General features: G+C 41.5%; 1 protein-coding gene across 1 annotated transcript in view; it reads right to left on the reverse strand.

Moving 5' to 3' along the window:
• Positions 1-20,701, reverse strand: part of LOC126353753 (protein phosphatase 1 regulatory subunit 16A) — an 82,460-nt gene that overhangs the window by 50,291 nt on the left and 11,468 nt on the right. Inside the window, exon 5 of the mRNA XM_050002807.1 lies at positions 2,274-2,502. Within this exon, the coding sequence (XP_049858764.1) occupies positions 2,274-2,502 (229 nt within the window). The remainder of the gene's footprint in view (positions 1-2,273; positions 2,503-20,701) is intronic.

Consider the following 20,701-nt stretch of genomic DNA (forward strand, 5'->3'; position numbering starts at 1 on the left):
CGCCCCTTTTTTATGCAAAAAGTTTATTTCTAGATGTGACGTGGACTCTCCTGACAGAGAGATCACGTACACTATGCATGCATTCAAAAATCAACTTAAAATGTGTTCAAAAACCTACAGGGATGCATTTCAAAATCATATGAATAATCTGAATAATCAATAGACCAACGTGCGCTGGATGCTAGGTGCTTTGTGAAACAAGGTATTTCCCCCCCCACAAGAATATGAATTTGGCGCCCTCTTTTTCCCTGCAGCATCTAGCTGCTTGCTGTGACTGCTTGCACAGCCAAGAACCACATTCCTGTAGCCAGAAGCAGGAGAATATACTGCTCAAATGCAACTCAACTGCGCATGTGCATGAGCCCGTTTGAACTGCTAAAACGAATCTAATGTAAACAGTTGTCACTTCACATTCATCGGAGGCAGTTTGTTACTATGAAGCACTGCATAGTCTTCCTAAAGCCTTTGACACATTTTGCTGTTGGCACACACTTGCATGAACACTGTGTCTTTGTTGTATATGGCACATTTCCTTTGCAATTTAAGTTATTTTTGTTTTTTTCTCTCGTTTACGTTTTATTGTTGAAGTGTTATTCTGCAGAAGCAGGATACAGTAATATCCTTTGTTAGAGTATCTGTTTTTACAAGTCGAAGTTACAAAAATTTAACAGAAAACTAAAACACTGAAAAATTCCCAGAATTCTAAATATTCCCGGGTTTTTCCCAGTTTTCTCCCAGATGAAAAAATTCCCGGGTTTTCCCCGGATCTCCTGGGATCGTATACACTCTGTATATTTTACTGCATACTCTAAGCCAAAATCACAAAAAACAGCTGGTGATCATGTATGCATCTCTGCTTGATCATCATCAGGTGGCATGTAAACAACACTGACCATTCCTATCCTGTATTGTTACTGGTAATGAAAAATGGTGTCTTTATGCTAGCATACCAAAAATAATGGAATGATTGAGCCCAAACAAAGCAGCAACACCCCATACTATGACCTGTGTGCATCCACAGAAGATAATGCTATGCATCTAGTGGAACAGCAGTGGTGTTGTGTACAACGAATTGCTTCCTGAGATGTAACCATCACTGTTGACATTTATTGTCAACAACTGAGACATCTTGCAGATGCAGTCCAAGAACAATGACCAGGAAGACAGCATGAAGTGATGCTACTCCACGATAACGACTGCCCGCTTTCTGCAAAACTGACAAAAAACACAATACAGAAGATGGTACGGAAAGTCACTCTGCACCTATATTATTCACCTGATCTTGTGCTCTCCGATTTTCATCTTTTCTACTCTCTTCTGAATGACCTTCAACAGGCTTGCTTTCTAGATGAAAACATGCTCTGAACAGGACTCTAGTTCTTCACCTCAAAATCACACAATTTCTACAGTAAATTGAAAAATTACCCCAGCATTGGCAGATTGATGTAAATAGTGAAGGGGAATATATTATTGATGACTGAAGTCTCTGTTATACGTATCTGTTGTGTTTATTAAATGTATGGAAAAATGCTACGAACTTATGCACCAACATAATACATGGTTGTTGATAAGCAGTTTGATTTTGTTAATTCAGAACATATATTGGCGTTTGTAGATATTTTTTTATTAAACAAACACAACACATGTTTCTTTTCAAATTGATAAAGAAAATTAGTAACTTTCTGGTCAGCCCAATCTTCTTCTTTTCCCTCATTATGCTCAATATCATTTCATCCATATTAATCAATATTTTATAAAGCAAGTAGCAATTCAAGAACCTTATCATGAAGCAAATGTGGTACAGAATTTACATAGACAGAAAACTGGGAGCTGAAATTCAGCAACCAAATCTACATTTCCACAATTTTAATTGGTGTCTTTACTTGACCAACACAGAAAACAAGGTTTAGTAGCCAATGTAACAATGTAATCATAGTCTCTCTCTCTCTCTCTCTCTCTCTCTCTCTCTCTCTCTCTCTCTCTCTCTCTCTCTCTGTCCGTCCGTCTGTCAGCAGCATTCAATATTGATTTACAAATGAGAGGTTGAGTTCCATCACTTTTTATTTTTTGTCTCCATATTGAAATCAGTTGTTTGTAACTGCTTTTTATAAATCATTTGTAAGCAAAGCTCATCAAGTACACCACGTGAGCTAGAAAGTGTAGGGCAGAAAATGTTATGCGACTAAAAGATTACTGTATTACGATCAAAGCTTTGAGTGAAAACCTTTTTCCATATTAGTAAGATTTCAGGACTTATCTTCTGTTAAACTTACAGGTGTGGCTCCCTGCTGATCAGCGGCTTCAATATCCAGATCAAGGGCAACAGCTTCCTGCAGATCTTGTAGCATTTGAGTTTCAGTGGAAGCACGTGTTTCATCAATAAGTTCTTGCGTAACACCTCTTCGTGCCATCTCACTCTCTATATAGTCCAGTGCAGCTTCATCTTCACAAATGTCATATGGCATATTTCCATCTGCATTGACAGCCAGTAAATTGGCACCCCTGAAAAGTAATACCTTTATCTTTGACAATACCTCAAGAGATTGTTACTAAAAATTGCAAGCACGTAAATGTTCTTGAATTACACTGTCAGCTCTGATAGATTTCATTTTATCATTACTGTATATATTTACTACACAAAACTGCATACTGCATACTACACCTCTTTTGACCTCCTTCAAATTTCCCCACATCCTTAGTAGGTCGGATTCTTAGAAATGTATCCAAATCCGATCTACCATAAAAGTTGAAGACAGGAAGTAAATTATCTCTAAAAATCAGATTCTACAGCAATAAAACATTGTTAACTGCAGTCTTAGTTGGACTATGAAGGACACGCTTCTGCTAAATTTTATAAGGTTGGAGATTTCAGTTGTCAAAAGAAAAGTGGGTAATAACAATACTGTGTGTACATTATAGTAGCCATTATTGTTTGTAGTGAAGGGCTTTGTGTGCTGTCTAGACTGGCAGTGGGCCACACAACAAAACCAATAGCCTGAAATTTTATGACTACCAGTAAGCTCTACTGATTCAGAACTAGGAAGTGCTTGTGCCAAGGAAAAGGATGCCAACTATTAATTCTTAAGATTTCATGACTCTTTGTGTTAGGAGTGCCTCCTGTTGCATCGAAATTATTATCTAAGTTAAGATCTTGGATTTCAATGGGTGATACTTTCACTATAGATGGCAACAATGCTTCATATCAAGCATGCAATACAAAAATCAGGTACGCTGTGCAGTCCCAATGTTTGCACTGTATGAGGCCTCTTTTCTTTTGTATTCTTTTTTTAAAAAATGTCTAGTGGGTCATGATATGGAAACCACTGTGAAAATAAAATAAAAATGTTTTAAATGCAACACATAGCTACACCTTACAGTGACTACTCTACACAGTTGGCACTTCAACTTTAACACATTTGTCAAAGGGTGGTAGCAACTTTCCTACCCTCATCATCGAAGGTGGCTGCCTGTTAACTGTCTGTGTCAATTGTTTGTGTCAATATTTTGTGCTCCTAACCAGCATTTTGTGTGAGCAAAGAGATGAAAATCAGAGGGAGCAAAATCTGGAGTAGATGGTGGATAAACAAATACTTCCCACTGAAAATGCTGCGGGAGCATCTTTGTTGCAGCTTGCACAGCTGGGCATTGTCATGAAGAAGGACAATACCTGATGACAACATTCAACTTTGTTTGTTCTGAATTGTCCTTTGTAGACACTGAAGAGTTGCACATGTTTGAGGCTGCAGTGATGGTTGTACCAGGTTCCATGAATTCCAACAACAAAATGCCCTTTTGGTCCCAGGTAGCCATACACTTTTTGATTGAGAAGGTTTGCTTGCATTTCTTTGCTTTACTCATGGAATGAGATCGCATCCATTGTTTGGATTGCACTTCTGTTTCTTCATTTTTAAATGGACTTATGTTTTGTTCCACGTGACAATTTTGTTCAAAAAAATCTTCTTCTCCATCATGGTGCTGGAGAAACATTAAGCTTGCACCCATTCACTGTGCTTTGTGTCAACAGACAGCATCCCGTAAACCCACCTCATAAGGAGTTTGTGCTACTGTAGTCTCTCACTCATGATAGTATAGAGCACTGGCCTTGAAATGTTAGGAAACAAATCAGTCAACACAGAAATTGTGAACAGATAATTTTCTCAAATCATACGATTGGCTTGCTGAACAAGATCATCGGTTGACAATTCACGGCTGGTGGAAAGATTATTGTTCTACACATGTTTATGTGCTCACTGCATGCCCAGAAAAGACATGTGCAAGGTGATGTGACTGACGGGCATACCACAGACACTAAGCAACACACTGACACAAATCTCCATTGGATTTCACTGTGGTTTCAATTTCATGACCAATCGGAACTTTTGGGAGCGAAGCTGGAGGTGAAAAGCGGGAGGGGGATTCCTCTTGATACATGTATTGATGAGCACACAAAGAACATAGCAGTGCAATCTTTTAAGAAACAAATGTTATTGACACAAATGCAAAATTGCAAACTCAGCAGATGAATTTTTTCCAAGATATATGCTCTGCTGTACTTGCTGAGAACATCTTATGGCATAAACTTCAAGTGCCTGAAGATTGTGCATTTCCACTAGAGTACTGCGGGCAACAAATTCCTGATGAATCGGCATGAAGGAAAAAATTTATGAGATTTTTAGTACCAGGAGGCCCTGAAAAGCGTGCGGCAGTATATATGAACCACTATGTAAGATATCCGTCAATGAGACAAAGGCCATATATGGATATTTCACTGGCAATCTAAAGTGTTGGAATCTTGATGGAGAAAACCCCTCAAAGCCAATATTGATTCCTTGCAAAGTGTTGGAACACATACATCATTCAAAAGTGGCTTGTTTTGTGAATGATAGTCTTAAAGCCCGAGAGAATTCAAGAAGAGTAAGTTCCTATCGTGCATTTGGATCCTTTGGCCTACATGCTGAAGGCAGCATCTGCCCTAGACTTAAATCCACTTCACCTCTCTTGCTCATGCACAGCAACATATTGCAAAGATGTGTGCAGCAGCTACCAAGGATTAAACAAAATTCTTTCCAACACCAAGATTATGTTTCTCAAAGTTCCACATTGTGTGTTGCTTTATAGAGAACTGTGACCTCAAATCATAGAATAAAGGCATCAGTATCAATGTGATTGTCCTTACGGCCTTTCTGAACACATCAAACAAATTTAATGCCCTGCCGTTCTAGACTGACCTGGAGTCCCTCATCAGTTTTAAGGACGAGGCCCCTATGAAAAATGACTCCCCGAGGAGTAACGGACACCATTAGGTTGCCAAGACAGTTACAGGTACGTGTGGCTGCAGTAGAAGTTTTGATCGACAGTAAACCTGACTGCATCTCATTCAGAATGTCTATTTAGTCAAACTTGTCTTCAATAGTTTCCACAAAAAATAGCAGCTTGGTGGCACTGAAAGTGTCCACATCAGTCCTGGTGTGGACAAGGTAGCAGGGAAAGGGTTTCACACCAAGCCAGCATGCCTGGCCCTGCTCCCAGGGTGTAGCCAGGTAAGGGAAGGTCACCGGCTTATAAGAAGCAGCATTAAAAGGCCCATTCCCAACTAAAGAGACGGCCATAGAGGAATGGCCAGCTTGAATCTTATTGTGTTTAATATGCAAAGTGCCTTCCTTGATAACACTTACTCTGATCAGGGGTTCTCCCTCTAGATGTCACCCAGCCACAACAAAGGTCATCTGGCACGGGGCCACTGCTGGGAATTCTGATGCTTCAGACTGATAAGCAACCACTTCTAGGCATACATTGGGAGGTATCAGCTCAGGTATCATAAGTGTGATCTCTGTGTTATCAGGAGGCTCAATCAAAAGGGTACATAATGACCCCATTACACCGAATGACTATCATGTTGGCTATAAAGTGTTAAAAGACAATGGTGCTGAGGAGAATATGGAAGAGGCAGTAAGGACACACGCTAATGGTGCTTCATTGGCTCTCGTCACAGAGAAAGTTTAGTAGGGGAGTTCAAACTCCAAAGGGGGGCCAAAAATGCCAAAAAGGGAACGTGAAAGCAAAATAGCAAGAAAAAAAAAACTGTAAGGAATGCCAGAAACCAGGAGGATTGCTGGGCCGACGTAAACAGGGACACGGAGAGGGGAAGGAGGGGGCAGAGGAGAAGGACATAGGATAGGGAGGGAAGGGCATGGGGAAGGGAATGCAGGTCTGGAAGGGAACAAGGGCCACAATAACTCGAGACTCCATGTGCAGCATGCACACAATTTTGAAAGAGCCATGAGCCCCATGGGTGGGGAAGAAACTTAAGATGAAGATTTACACATCCAGTAATAATGAATTGGCTTATGATGTCCATTCTACCATTCTTGGATTTCTTGAACACCACCTTTCCACACAAACAACATTAAGAGGATCACTAATGACTTTTGTAGTTAACTAGTGGCAATCACATACCAGAAAGTGTAAATCATACTAGATGAATTACAAAGGTCATTTTCACATCAAAGGCCAATTTCAGCTATCTCAAGTGGAGAAGAACTCTTTACGAAGAAAATGTTTATTTCTTGCTTGACTGTACTTAGAAGCTGGGCTTCTGGCATAAAAAGCAGTTAAATCATCTTACTCTAGTTTCCGGTTCATGAGTCAACTGATAAATTATCAGAATGTTCCTGCAAATCTGTAAGACTGCTGTGGGGAAGGAAGAAAAAACCTTCCCAGCCATCTCTAGTATGTCCCTGAAACTGTGACATTTATGTTCCAACAGCAGTCAAGGCAAACATAGCACAAGTTATGGTGCAAGCAGACAAAGGTGAAGAAGAATGAGAAAAAATGTAAACTGAAGATGCACAATATTAGTACAAGTGATTCTTTTTGTCTTTTGTTCGGGTAAAGCAACTTTCTACAGCAGATTTTTTATCATCATCTACTTCTTTGACAAGGAATTTAAAAGAGTCAGAAAATGGTAGCGTGTAGAGATTGGTATCAAACTCATCCACAGGTATCACAGAAGATCAAACTGTAGCGACCGCAGTGAGCAGTGCAGTGCAATGCAATGCAGTTCAGTTCATGAGTGCATCACCCATTTGTCACATCTCAAGTATTTTATTTTGCATGGATAAATTAGTTTTGCACCGGCCACCAGGAGCGCTGTGTTGTGCCCATTACTCTGTGCCATTTATTCTTAGTAAATAGTTTTTTTTCCATGTTCTTGTTTTCTACATGTTAATTCTTAAGAACTTCTTCATACTTGGTTCTTTAGTAATCAGCCAACAAGTCACTTGTTCGTTTTTATGCGAGTCTTACCTTGACGTAAAAGATCTTGTCATCTCAGCATTGGAGATAACGTTGTGCATTATTGATTGCAAACTAGCAAGCTAACCAGTCAGACAGACCAGTACCTAGCCCTATGGCCAAACTGGTGACCCCGACATGACTTATCGCCTGCGTTATGCACAAAATAAAGTGATACTGTAAGATGACGGAAAATCTGACCGCGACCAACCCTGCTGTGTCCAGACTCACCGTTAAGACTACCACCCTTTTGGCCTCAGAATCCAGTGCTGTGGTTTGTGCAAGTTGAAGCTAGTTTTTTTTCATCAGGAATAACCTCTGATGCTGGCAAGTTTGCACTAGTCATGAGCCAGCTCGATCGTCAGTTTGCAGTGGGAGTGCAAGACATGATTTCTGCGCCGCCAGAGACTAATACCTACGACCGGCTCAAGGCAGAACTTATCCGCAGAGAATCAGCTTCGCAAGAAGAACAACTCCACCAAGTTCTGACACAGGAGGACATTGGAGATCGTAAACTGCCACAGTACTTCCACCACCTACGAAGTAAGATCAACGCTGGTACTATGGTAGCCTGCTGAGAACTACCTGGAGCTGTGGGTCGCCTCCTGCCATCAAAGCGATAATAGTGTTGCAGTCGGAAATGCCTTCAGACACAGTGGCAGAGCTAGTAGACAAGGTACAGGACGCTATCGCACCTGCACCTATTAGTGCAGCAACTGTGCAATGCGTGAGCACGTCAGCCACAGTTTCGTGCACCGACTACGATGCTCTGACAGCAAAGGTTGATATGTTGACACAACAGATCAGCCAACTGATGTCTCGGTGTAATACCAACAGTGATTGTGGCAGATCATCAATGGCCTCATCTATGCCTGTGACTGAAACACAGCAGGAGATATGCTGGTATCACAGAAGATTTGGTGATCAAACTCATCACTGTACCAAACTCTGCACAAACCCAAATGTCACTGGGTGTAGACACTTCATCTGATTGCCAGTCTGTGGCACAGCATCTGTTTGTGAGTGATTAGCACACAGGCAAGAAATATTTGATTGACACTGGCTCTGTGTATTTTCCTGCGAACAATGTTACAATGGTATAGGCCTCTTACATCATTTTGTCTAGCTGCTGCAAACAATTCTTATATTGTAACCTATGGTACACATCATTTAGAAATAGATTTAGGCCTATTCCGAGCATTTGCATGGGACTTCATGATCGTGGACATCGCCGAGCCAATAATAGGAGTGGAGTTCCTGGCTCATTACAACCTTATGCTTGACATTGCCAACAAACACCTGGTCGACCAAACCACTGGACTGATGGCTGCAGGATTCCGGTGCCACGCAACCATCCAATCTGCCAAGCTGACTGAAGCAGCAGACAGTGTGTACACCGCCTTACTTCGGGATTTTCCAGTGCTGACAAAACCTCCAGGTATGCCTAAAGTAGTGAAGCATAGCACAGTGCACTATATAATGGCCACTATTATCCTGTGGAATTTAAAAGTTAGCCCCGGATCGGTTAGCTATCGCCAAGACCGAGTTTGATAGTACAATTTGAGAGGGTGTCATGTGACCCTCCAGTAGTCCTTGGTCATCACCGTTATATCTGGTGCCTAAGAAGTGTGGTGCATGGCGTCCATGTGGGGACTATAGAGCACTTAATGTCTGTACGGTACCTGATTGTTACCCAGTTCCGTTGCTCTGCGATTATAACTACGCGTTGAGCGGTGCCCGCCTTTACAGCGTGTTGGACTGTGCCAAGGCATACACACTGATACCTGTCACCGAAGAAGACGCCATACAGGCTATTTGAAAGTAAATTCATGACTTTTGGCCTCAGAAATGGTGCACACACATGCCAGAGATTTATTGACTCACTGCTGCATGGTCTGCCATTCAGTTTTGCCTACCTTGATGACATATTGGCATTTCCAGTCTCGCCAGAAGAACATTGCCAGCATCTCGTGCAAGTTTTTATATGGCTAGATGAATAAGGCATCATTCTCAACACAGCAAAATTTATTTTTGGTCAACCAAAAGTAGATTTCCTTGGCCACCGAATCTATCTGTCTGGCTCACTACCATTACCTGACAAAGTGGAAGCCATCCTACAGATCTCACATCCATCCACAGTTAGGGACCTGTGGCAATTTTTTGGGGATGTGGAATTTTTACTGCAGACATTTACCTCATGCAGCGGATATTCAGGAACAACAATGGCACGTGATAACCTGTAGCCTTCTTTTCAAAGAAATTGTCGCCAGCTCAATGTAAGTTGAGCACCTATGATCAAGAACTCTTAGCGAAATACGAGGCAATCAAATACTTCCGTTCTCAGCTGGAGGCCCGTGAGTTCGCCATATTCACAGATCATAAGCTGCTGACATACCCCTTTTGATAGAACAATAGTAACTGTTCACCAAGGCAGCACAAACAATTACTGTATATCGCATAATTCAGCATGAACATCCAGCATATACCCGGGATCGAGAATGTATTAGCTGATTGTCTCGCCCTTGTCAGCAGTGTCCCCATCATGGACTGCATGGAACTTGCAGAAGCACAACTTACAGATCCGGAAATACAAGAGCTGTTGCAGGAAAACAAGTCTACATTGGATCTGCAGTTAGTCAATGTTCCTGGCACAGGCATCAAGTTGCACTGTGCCACGTCCACAGCCAAACCATAAACATTTTTACCCGCAAGATTCAGGAAAAACACATTTACATTTTTGCATAGCCTGTGCCATCCTGGAGCACAAACTACAATACACCCAATCTCAGATCACTTCGTGTGGCCAGGGATAAAGAAAGACTGCCGTTGAGTCTGCCCGATGTTGTATACAATGTCAGTGCTGGAAACTCAGCCGGCATGTGCATGCGCCTATCGGAAACTTTCCTGAAACCACCACCCGTTTTACGCACGTACACATCAGTGTCATGGAACCGTTACCACCTTCAAATGGCCATCAATCTTTGCTGACAATTATCGACTGATTCACACGTTGGCCAGAAGTGGCCCCAGTGGCCAATGTCTCAGCAGAAACCTTCGAGTATGCCTTCATATTAAACTGTGTGTCATGATTTGGCTGTACTTTGTCCATCAGCACATATTGTGGTAAACAATTTGAATCTGATTTGTTCACAAAGCTAACAGCATTCTGTGGGATGATCCACCACAACACTACCAGCTACCACCCAGCCAGTAATGGCATGACAGAGCATTGGCACCGCACTTTGAAAGCAGCCCTGATGTGCCACGATACCAGGTGGACAGAAGCTCTCCTGATGGTCCTGCTTGGCTTACGAAAATTATACAAGCCTGATCTAGACAGTTCCCCTGCAGAACTAGAGTAAGGAGAGTCATTACGACTTCCTGGTGAGTTTGTAGATATGACTCCACAGCCTAATATAGACCTGTCTACCTTCGTCAGTTACCTTCGTGATCATGTCAGAAAAATTCGATCTCGGCAACCGTCCAGGCATAGAACTGTTGGTACCTTTAAGACACGAGGACATGCACTCATGTTATGTTATGAACTAATGGCATCAAACAGGCCCTCCCAGCACCTTACACCAGGCCACATCGAATCATCACTAGGGGAGATTTCACCCTGTATGTTCTTGTGAATGGAAAATGAGTCACTATCACAACTGACACGGTCAAACCAGCTTACATCTTCAACGAGCCATCCCCCACTGAGACTCGGCAAACACAGTTTTGCCCAGAGCTTGGTCCGGCAACACTGGCTCCAGCACCACCACCGACCAGGATGTCAGCTCCAGGGGACCAGCACACCACAGCTCCAGGGGACCAGCACACCACAAGGTCTGGTCGGCGCGTCCAATTCCTGGCGCACTTACTGGATGGCACCCCGAAGGGGCTGTTGTAGCTACCACAATTAGCAGTGCAGTGCAGATCGGTTCATGAGTGCATCACCCATTGTCACATAGCAAGTATTTTATTTTGCACGGATAAATCAGTTTCACGCGGGCCGCCAGGAGCACTATGTTGTGTCCGTTACTTTGTGCCATTTATTTTTAGTATACAGTTTTTTTCCATGTTCTTGTTTTCTCCATGTTAATTCTGAAGTACTTTTTTATACTTAGTTCTTTAGTAACCAGCAAAGAAGTCACTTGTTCATTTTTGCACGAACCTTGCCTTGTCGCACACTTAGTCTAAAAGATGTCCTGCATTAATTGCCGAACGGGTGAATAAATATAGTGTCATCTCAGCATTGACGATATCGTTGTGCATTATTTATAGCAAACTAGCAGGCTAACTGGTCGGACGGGCCAGAACCTAGCCCTACGGCCAAAAAATTGAAGAACAAGTTGTTTGATCGATTTTTGCTAGAGAAAGAAAAACACAGTTGCTATCAAATCCTTACTTAGATACTATAATGTCATTTTCTGTTGTTAACACCGTGTTTTGTTTCAACAGAAACTGTAAATAAAAATTCATCTTTCTTATACAAGTTGTGTTGATTATAAACAAAACATTTATTTTCTCGAACTTTTTAGAATTTTATGAAAATAACTACTGAAAAATTATACTGAGTTTTTTAAGAGCTGTGGTGTGGTTTACATTTCCCAAAACATTTCCCTTAGAACAAAAAAGAGAATGGCAGAGATTAAACACGGATGCCACCTTGCAGTTCTCTAATTGAGTAGTAATTATTCACAGACCCTTCTTTTTTAATGACTGGAACAGCAAACAGCATTATGGGGTGGACTTGCACCCCTCCTTGCAGATGTATAGGCACGTGTATGCGTGTGCGTGTATAAAAGGTAACACCAAAATGTAGCAAATTTTCTCTCCTCTGTGTGAGCCTATCGACAACTCAACATTTCTGCTTTTCGGTGAGCGGTCTCCTTTATTCCTTAAGTATTTAAATTCCAGAGAGAAGAATCTAAAATAATAAATCAAGAAAACATGGCTGCCCGATCTTTTTTAAAAAAGGATGAACCAATTACTCTGCAGCAAGACATTACAATAATAATCAGCAAAAAGCCTCTGACTGAAATCTGGACAATACACAAAACTTTAAAAGTGTTATCACACACTCACTCATCAAGTGAAATTAAGAGTAGTCCCCCACTTAAACTTTCTTCTGCTCTCATGAAAACATAAAGCACACACTGTGAAAATGTGACACACTGTGAGCACAATAAAGTAAGGATCCTTCTGCCGGAGAAGAAGGCATGCATAAATGGACAGCATCCAATTCAGATGATGGTCAGGTCAACTTCGCTCCTCTGGAGTGACCAGTAAGAGGCATGTTGCTGCTGGAAGCTGGCTTCACCAACCAAAGATTCTTGTCCTCCAGTGCCAATCCCCATTATACAGATGCTCAGCTCTTTGATTCAACGGCAAGTGTGATACAATATGTGGCATTAATATTCCTGTAAGCTTTCTCGCCTACTGCTTCCTCATACAACTTTGCACTATATAAAATCAATTCAGTGGAAGGTAAATCCTGATATTTGGGTGTGGGGGTGGGGGCGAGGGGTCCATTACAAACCCGGTTACTGTCTAAAATATCATGGAATATTTATGTTGTGTATGAAGCAATTGGTGTACAACAAAAACTGCCACCATGCAGGCACAACCGATCACCGGGCGCCTCTCGGTCCTGTGCACAGACTCAAGATGGCACTCACAAGCTTGTACCTCTTTCTGCTTCACACCACTTCTTACAGCGCATTTTACTCATCCGCCGATAGAGTGAACAGCAGCCAATAGTGAACGCTGTTAGCTGTGGACTATTTTGCTTCCGCTTTGTACAAGTGGACATGGTTATTCTTCTGCCAACAGGCACAAAACACGAGGCACCATGGATGCTCAGACAGTTACATACCAGCAGTCATTTTACTTCAGTGCCTGCAGATAGCTCAGTACAGTTCCCCGATGACTTTTGTGAGTACGAGGATGCACTGCCACATTTACCCTGGCCACCACAGTCACCAGATTCCTATAGTGTTGAACATTTGCGGCATACTCTGGAGAAAAGGGTGCATGATCGCTATCCACATCCACCATCATTATCTGAACTTGTCACTGTTTTGCAAGAATGGTAAAAGATTCCCTTGAAAACCATACATGACATGTATTTACCCATTCTGATACAGCTCTAGTTTGTTTTGAATGACAGTGGTTTTCTTACAAATTTGTTGCATTTTTTGGTGTTCCTTATTTTTGTCCACCTCTTCAATTCTGGTCTTGTAAATTGTTCAAGTGGTCATCTGCTTCAAGCTTGGTGTAAAACATTAACATAAACTACATCTTCGTTAAAAGGTAATATTCTCACAGATATTTCAAAAGGTAACATTGCTTGCAGATTATTATTAAAAATTCATTTCATTGGTGGATGCGCAATAGTATTATTTGCAGATGTTGGAGGTGTGGGTAGTATTTAATAAGCTTGCAAGGTCATGATGAAACATTTCCTGTTGTTGAGTGGCAGCTCACCAGTCTCCCTGCTGGGAACAAGGTTGATCTTGCGAGTCCCAGAGGACAGCCTAATTTCCTCATGCCATATTCAAAGTTTCTAAATAGGGAGGTCTGGTGGACCCATAGGTCATATATCTATAAAAACCAGAGATCACACACAATCTTTATGAAATTGGAGCAGCTGCCATGTGTCTGGTCATCAAATACGAGGGTTGGAACTTAAATAGTGGCAACTATTTATTCACAACCGATACAAAAGAGTTACATGTTTGCAACTGTTACTGTCCTTCAAAGTAGTCACCAGCATTGTGTAGAACCCTTTACCAGTGATGTGGAAGGTGTAGTATACCATTAGTAGAGCCTGTACTGTTGAAGGTGCAAATGGAGCAGACTAAAGTTACGGTGATTCTCGTGTATGACAGTGATGGTGTTATCCTAACGCATTATGTTCCTCCACATCAGATCGTCAATGCACTGTATTACTGTGGTTTTTGGAGCATCATCTGCGACTAGGTTTGCGAAAGAAGCTGCGACACTTTTCTGCACAACCCACCCATCATTTTGCAGGACAACGCGCACGCGCATACAGCGCACGCTGTGGCTACTCTGTTCGGTTGATGGGGCTGGTAAGTACTGTGCCATACTCCCCAGACTTAAGTCCTTGTAACTTTGATTTGATTCCAAAGATGAAGGAACCACTTCGTGACATTCGCTTCAGAACTGTTCCACAGATTCATTAGGCAGCAGACTGCTCTATTCGCACCATCATCAGAACAGGCACAGCTAACATTGTACTACACCTTCCACATTGCTGGCAATGGGTTCTACACATGGCTGGTGACTACTTTGAAGGACAGTACCAGGTGCAAACATATAACTCTTTTGTATTGGTTGTGAATAAATAATTGACACTATTTACATTCCAACCCTTGTATTACTCACATTTTGAAAATATTTACAGATTTTACAAACAATGTTTTCAAGTCCCTAAAACACAGCAAACAGATAACATTAAAATCAAATAAAAACATCCTGGAAACCCACAATTTCTTTGAAATGTCGAACAATGCCTACTATTCTCAGTGCAGACAACTCAAACAAGGGAAAGGAGGTGGGAGGGGGGGGGGGGGAGGAATGAATTCTGTTGGAAAGACATACCTATGTACAGGACTCAAAATGTCTGTTCTCAGTCTATTCTTCCAGCAATCCATCTGTCAAGTACCAACTGACATATTGTTGTTGCACGGATGGAGGAAGATCAGCAAATGGAGAAATCAGCTCCAAATAAAGAACAGTGAACAGAACTACTAAATGTGGAGGTTTTGCTGTTCATGTTGTTGTTGTGGTCTTCAGTCCTGAGACTGGTTTGGTGCAGCTCTTCATGCTACTCTATCCTATGCAAGCTGCTTCATCTCCCAGTACCTACTGCAAGAGACATCCCTCTGAATCTGCTTAGTGTATTCATCTTTTGGTCTCCCTCTACGATTTTTACCCTCCACGCTTCCTGTTCATAGGAATATCAAATACAGTCTCGCTTCAACCACTATCTTTGATCTCTCGTTCAAAGCAATCAGACATGATATTGCTATTTTGATATTTGAAATATAATATGGTAGGGGAGAACCTATCAAGATTGAAAAAGTCCTTGGAAGACCCATTCATGGAGCTGCCAAAGATATTATGCTTCCAAGTAGTAGATACACATTCATAACGTAAAAAACAAATACTTATGAGGTGATGCCTGTACAGAAAAGTCAGTTGTACAGCTACCTCCAACAGGATCAGGTTATCAATGGAGGAGTCAAAGTCCCTCAAGCCAACCTGAAAGCGATTACGTCTACATCCACACCTATATATACATATACATATAAACTCTGCCGGCCGTTGTACAGTGTGTGGCAGAGGGTACCCTGTACCACTACTAATCACTTCCACTCGCAAAGCGAGGCACAAAAGACTGTCTGGATGCCGAGGGAGGGAGAGAGAAAGATTGGATTTAATGGAAAGAAGGAAGGAAGATTAGGTTGAATGTTCCATCAACTATATGCCTCTATATGAGCCCTAATTTTTCGTATCTTATCTTGATGGTCCTTACGCAAAATGTATATTGACAGCAATAGGATCATTCTACAGCAAGTTTCAAGTGCCAATCCTCTAAATATTCTCAATTGTGTTCCTTGAAAAGAATGTTAAGATCCCTCCAGGGATTTCCATTTGAGTTCCCGAAGCATCTCTGTAATACTTGTGTGCCATTCGAACCTACCAATAACAAATCTAGCCGCCCACCTCTGAATTGCTTTTATGTTTTCCTTTAATCCAACCTCATGCAGATCCCAAACATTTGAACAGGACTCAAGAATAGGTTCCACTAGTGTCCTACATGCGGTCTCCTTAGACCACACAATCCCAAAATTATCCCAATAAACTAAAGTTGACCATTCGCCTTCCCCACCGCAATCCTCACATTCTCGTTCCATTTCAAATCACTTTGCTACATTACGCCAGGTATTTAAATGACCTGACTGTGTCAAGCAGGACACTACCAATGCTGTATCTGAACATTACGGGTTTGTTTTCCCTACTCATTCACATTTTTCTACAACTGGGGATACCTGCCATAGAAATTTTGTCTAAGTCATCTTGTATGCTCCTTCTGTCATCCAACTTCGACACCTTTCCACACAGCACAACATCATCCCAAACAACTGCAGATTGCTGCCATCCTGTCTACCAGATCGTTCATGTATACAGAAAATAACATTGGTCCTATCAGATTTCCCTTAAGCACTCATCACGATACCCTTATCTCTGACGAACATGAACACTCGCTGTCGGGAGCAACATACTGAGTTCTATTATTTAAGAAGTCTTCGAGAGACTAGCCTATCTGGGAATCTATTGTTTATGCTGTTATCTTCGTTAACAGTCTGCAGTGGAGTATTGTATCAAATGGTTTTTGGAAATATAGAAATATGGAATCTGCCTTTCATCCATAGTTCACAGTATATCATGTGAGAAAAGGGCAAGCAGATTTCACATGAGTGATGCTTTCTAAAACTGTGCTAATTCACGGATATAAGCTTTTCAGTCTCTAGGAAACTCATTATGTTCCAACTCAGAATATGTTCCAGAATTCTACAGCACACCAATGTTGAGGACATTGGTGTGTAATTTTGTCAGTCCATTCTTTTACACTTTATATGTACAGGAGTCACCTGCACTTTTTTCTAGTCACTTAGACCTTTGTGCTAGGCAAAAGATTCACAATAAATGCAAGCTACGTAAGAGACCAATGCCACAGACAATCTTTGTAAAACCGAATTGGGATTTTATCCAGATCTGGTTACTTCTTTGTTTTCAACTCTTTCAGTTGTTTCTCTATGCCTAGTGTGCTTATTACTATATCACCCATAAAGGACTGTGCGATGGTCAAATGACGGTACGTTGGAATGATTCTTCTGTTTGAATGATTTCTTACACATGGAATTTAAAACTTCAGCTTTTGTTTTGCTATCTTCAACTGTCATACCAGACTAGTCAATGTGTGACATGGGAGGGAAGCCTTAGACCCATTTAGCAATTTTACATAGGCCCCGAATTTTCTTGGATTCTTAGCCAGAAATTTCTCTATGGTATGACGGTGGTAGCTGTTGGATGCTTGGCACATAGATGTATTCACAGTTGCATGAATCTCTTAACTTTTGCCTGTTGTCATTTTTTCTGTTCTTAATCTATATACTAGGCACATACATGTCTAAGGCATGATTTATAATCTGTTTAAACTCTGCCCACAATTCCTCTATGTCTATCATCATGGAAGTAAATGACTGCAGTTCATCGTCTAACTGAGATACTAACAACTGCTAATCTGCTCTTTCAAGCAGAAACACTCTCCTAGCCTTCTTGACAGATTTATTAACTTTCGTAGCCATAGTCACTATGGTGACATGATGATCACTAATCTCCCTTCCCTATAATGGTGCTATCGATATTGTCTAGACTGTTTGTAGCTATAAGGTCTAAGTTATTTCCATTGCATCTGGGCTGTCGATCTAGCTGCTCAAGACAGTTTTCAGAAAACGTGTTCAAGAGGAGTTGATGATCTTCACAGGTATGCAGCAGCTGGATTTCATCATCCTGAAGAAACAATACTTTGATGGTCCAACTAGCTGCCATCTTCAGGTGAGATGCAGGTGCACAATCGCACTGGAACTGAGATAACATCAGATATGCCGGCTACTTTATACCCCGGGAATCAGCCGTTGCACATGCGTGAGAAGCAGAAGGTCTGCCCTCTGATTTAAGTACAAATCCCACTAACATGAAGCTGGAACAATAATTAATTCATCTTTAAAAGACATTGAGACTATGATGGCGACGGCATGGAAGGCAGTATCTTCAAAACCTTCCATGAAAAGATCGGCAGCAACAGGAAGATTTTGAAGGTATCACTTTCATGACTACTACTCTTAAATTCAAATGTTTTTTGAGATTGGTAATGCCATTTTTATCATTTGGAAACAAGGAATGTACGCTCCTCATAGGTATTTAGATTAACTGCCTTCATCCACACACAATGGAAATTGTAAAAGATGGCAAATTAATTAAATTTTTTGGAGGTTTTAGGACACAAAAAAAGCAAATGTGACTTTGGGATACAATGAATCCCCTAAACCAATGCATACAGACTGCTATCTCCATGCTACTGTCATCCACCATATCAACGCATGGGAGGTTTACGTACACTGGTCAAGAGAGCTTATGCTGTTTCAGATTCTGATAATTTAATGGATATACTAATCACCAAACTGTTCAAGCATTCCAATTTGGACCACCATGCGGAAAAAAAAGTGAGCACTTTTAAGTCAGTTGCTTTTTTATTCCCTGCAGGCAGTATTTCTTCAAAAATTTCAAAACCCCCCGGAAAATACAACATTAAAAGTGTCCTTTTGCCTTCGGCCAAAATTAGAGCCTTTCTTGGATGTCTTAAAGACAATCTGGGATTGAGGAAGCCTGGAGTGTATAAAATTCCGTGTCACTGCAGAAAGGTTTATACAGGACAGATTATTTATACGATTTATGGTTGATGTGCAGAACATCAATGACACATGTTTGCTCCAGGCTGAAGAAAATCTGCCATTTCTGAACACTATCTCAATGAAGGGCATAATATGTTATTTAAAGAGATGCAAATTATTGCTCTGGCTTTCCATTACTAGGATTGTGTACTTCAGGAAGCCATCAAAATATGATTATCCGAAGACATATTAGTAGAGATACAGATATCCCTTTAAACAAAATGTGGAATCCTATTTTATTAGATAGAAAACAAAAATGGCCTGGTTTTCGACTGGCTGCATCTTAATTTGCAATTCATCACTTTTGTTAGTTTCTCCTTCACCAGTACTGCAATTCTTCGCTTTACAGAAAGCAGCCCTTCCTCTTCTCATGCAGGCGCTGAGCCTGTTCCGAGAATATAAAGGAGCTACCATTATCTGATGTTACCTTAGTTCTGGTGTGAGTGTGCACCTGCAGTCTCACCTGCCAGTTGGACCATTCAAATATTGTGTTATAAGGGTGATGAAATCCAGCTGCACACCCATGAAGAGCATCAACATTTATTACACCAGGAAAATATACATACTCAAACACTCAAATGTCTATCTACGTTCCCTTCAATTGTTGACTATCCACTCCATATCATCCATATGCAAGTGAAAAGAGCAAAACTATAACAGCTATGAGCATCTCTACACTAATCTCAGCTTTGAAGAGGAGTATTGAAATTGCTTTCCTCCTTTAGGCAGGAATTATTTCACCACCCATATAAATTTAAAAAGTGTGGAGCAGAATTCTGTACTTCTCCCTCTGAGGTGGACAACACGCTGCAATGTATGTTATCAAAACCTACACTCATGTTCAGAAAAAACAGAACACCTTGAATGACTAGAGATAGGGTGCGCATATTCACATGACATGTACATTAATATGTTCTGTAGAAATGATTAGCATTTCAGTCACCTCAGTCCAGCATGTGTCCTGCTGCCTAGTGGGCACAGGGTTCGCCAAGGGCCCTGATAACTTGTTCTATGCGTGACGACATCAATGCATATAAAGTGCGAATGGCATCCCGTGGTACAGCCATCCAGGCTGCATTCACCTGGTTCCAAAATTCATCTGTCATAGTTGGCAATGGGTCACTGTACTGCACCCATCGTTTCACCATACCCCACACATTTTCAATTGGTGTCAAGTCTGGTGATCTGGCGGGCCAGGGGAAAAGGCTGACATCCTGCAACACCAATAAGCAAGTGTTCGTGCAGAACGTGGTTGTGCATTGTCTTAATGAAAAATGGCATCTGGGATGTTGTGCAGAAAGGGTATGGCTAAAGTGTCGCAGGATGTCATTCACATAGGTCAAACTGGTCACAGTGCCCTGGACAAGTAAAAAAAAAAATGTGATTTGTGGTTTTACCAAACAGCGCCCCACAACATAAGACCTTGAAGTGGCATTGTATGTACTGTACAAATGTAATCACTGAGATGTCGCTCCCCTGTCTGTGGCAAACCAAAATGCGGCCACCATTTTCAAACAAACAGAATGTGGATTCATCTGAAAGCACTATCTGATGTCATTCCTGACCCCAGTGACATCATCCGAAAAACCATTGCCATCTAGCCTGTTTCTACACACTTATCAAAGGTAGACGGAGAAGTGGACGATGCACATACAGCTCATGCAGTAAGAAATGGTGATGGAAAGTCACCCCTGATGTGTACAATGTGTTCCATTGTTGCACCAGAGATGACGAGGACACAGATCTGTCCTGCAATGTCATTCATATGAGCTGCGGATATCCTTGAGAGTGGCGGGTCTCGGTGGTGCAACCTGACCCATCTCATTGTGTTCTACGGCCTACCATAAACCACTCTACACACACACCCATTG

The sequence above is a fragment of the Schistocerca gregaria genome, chromosome 3, assembly GCF_023897955.1.
Source record: "Schistocerca gregaria isolate iqSchGreg1 chromosome 3, iqSchGreg1.2, whole genome shotgun sequence".
NCBI classification, from domain to species: domain Eukaryota; kingdom Metazoa; phylum Arthropoda; class Insecta; order Orthoptera; family Acrididae; genus Schistocerca; species Schistocerca gregaria.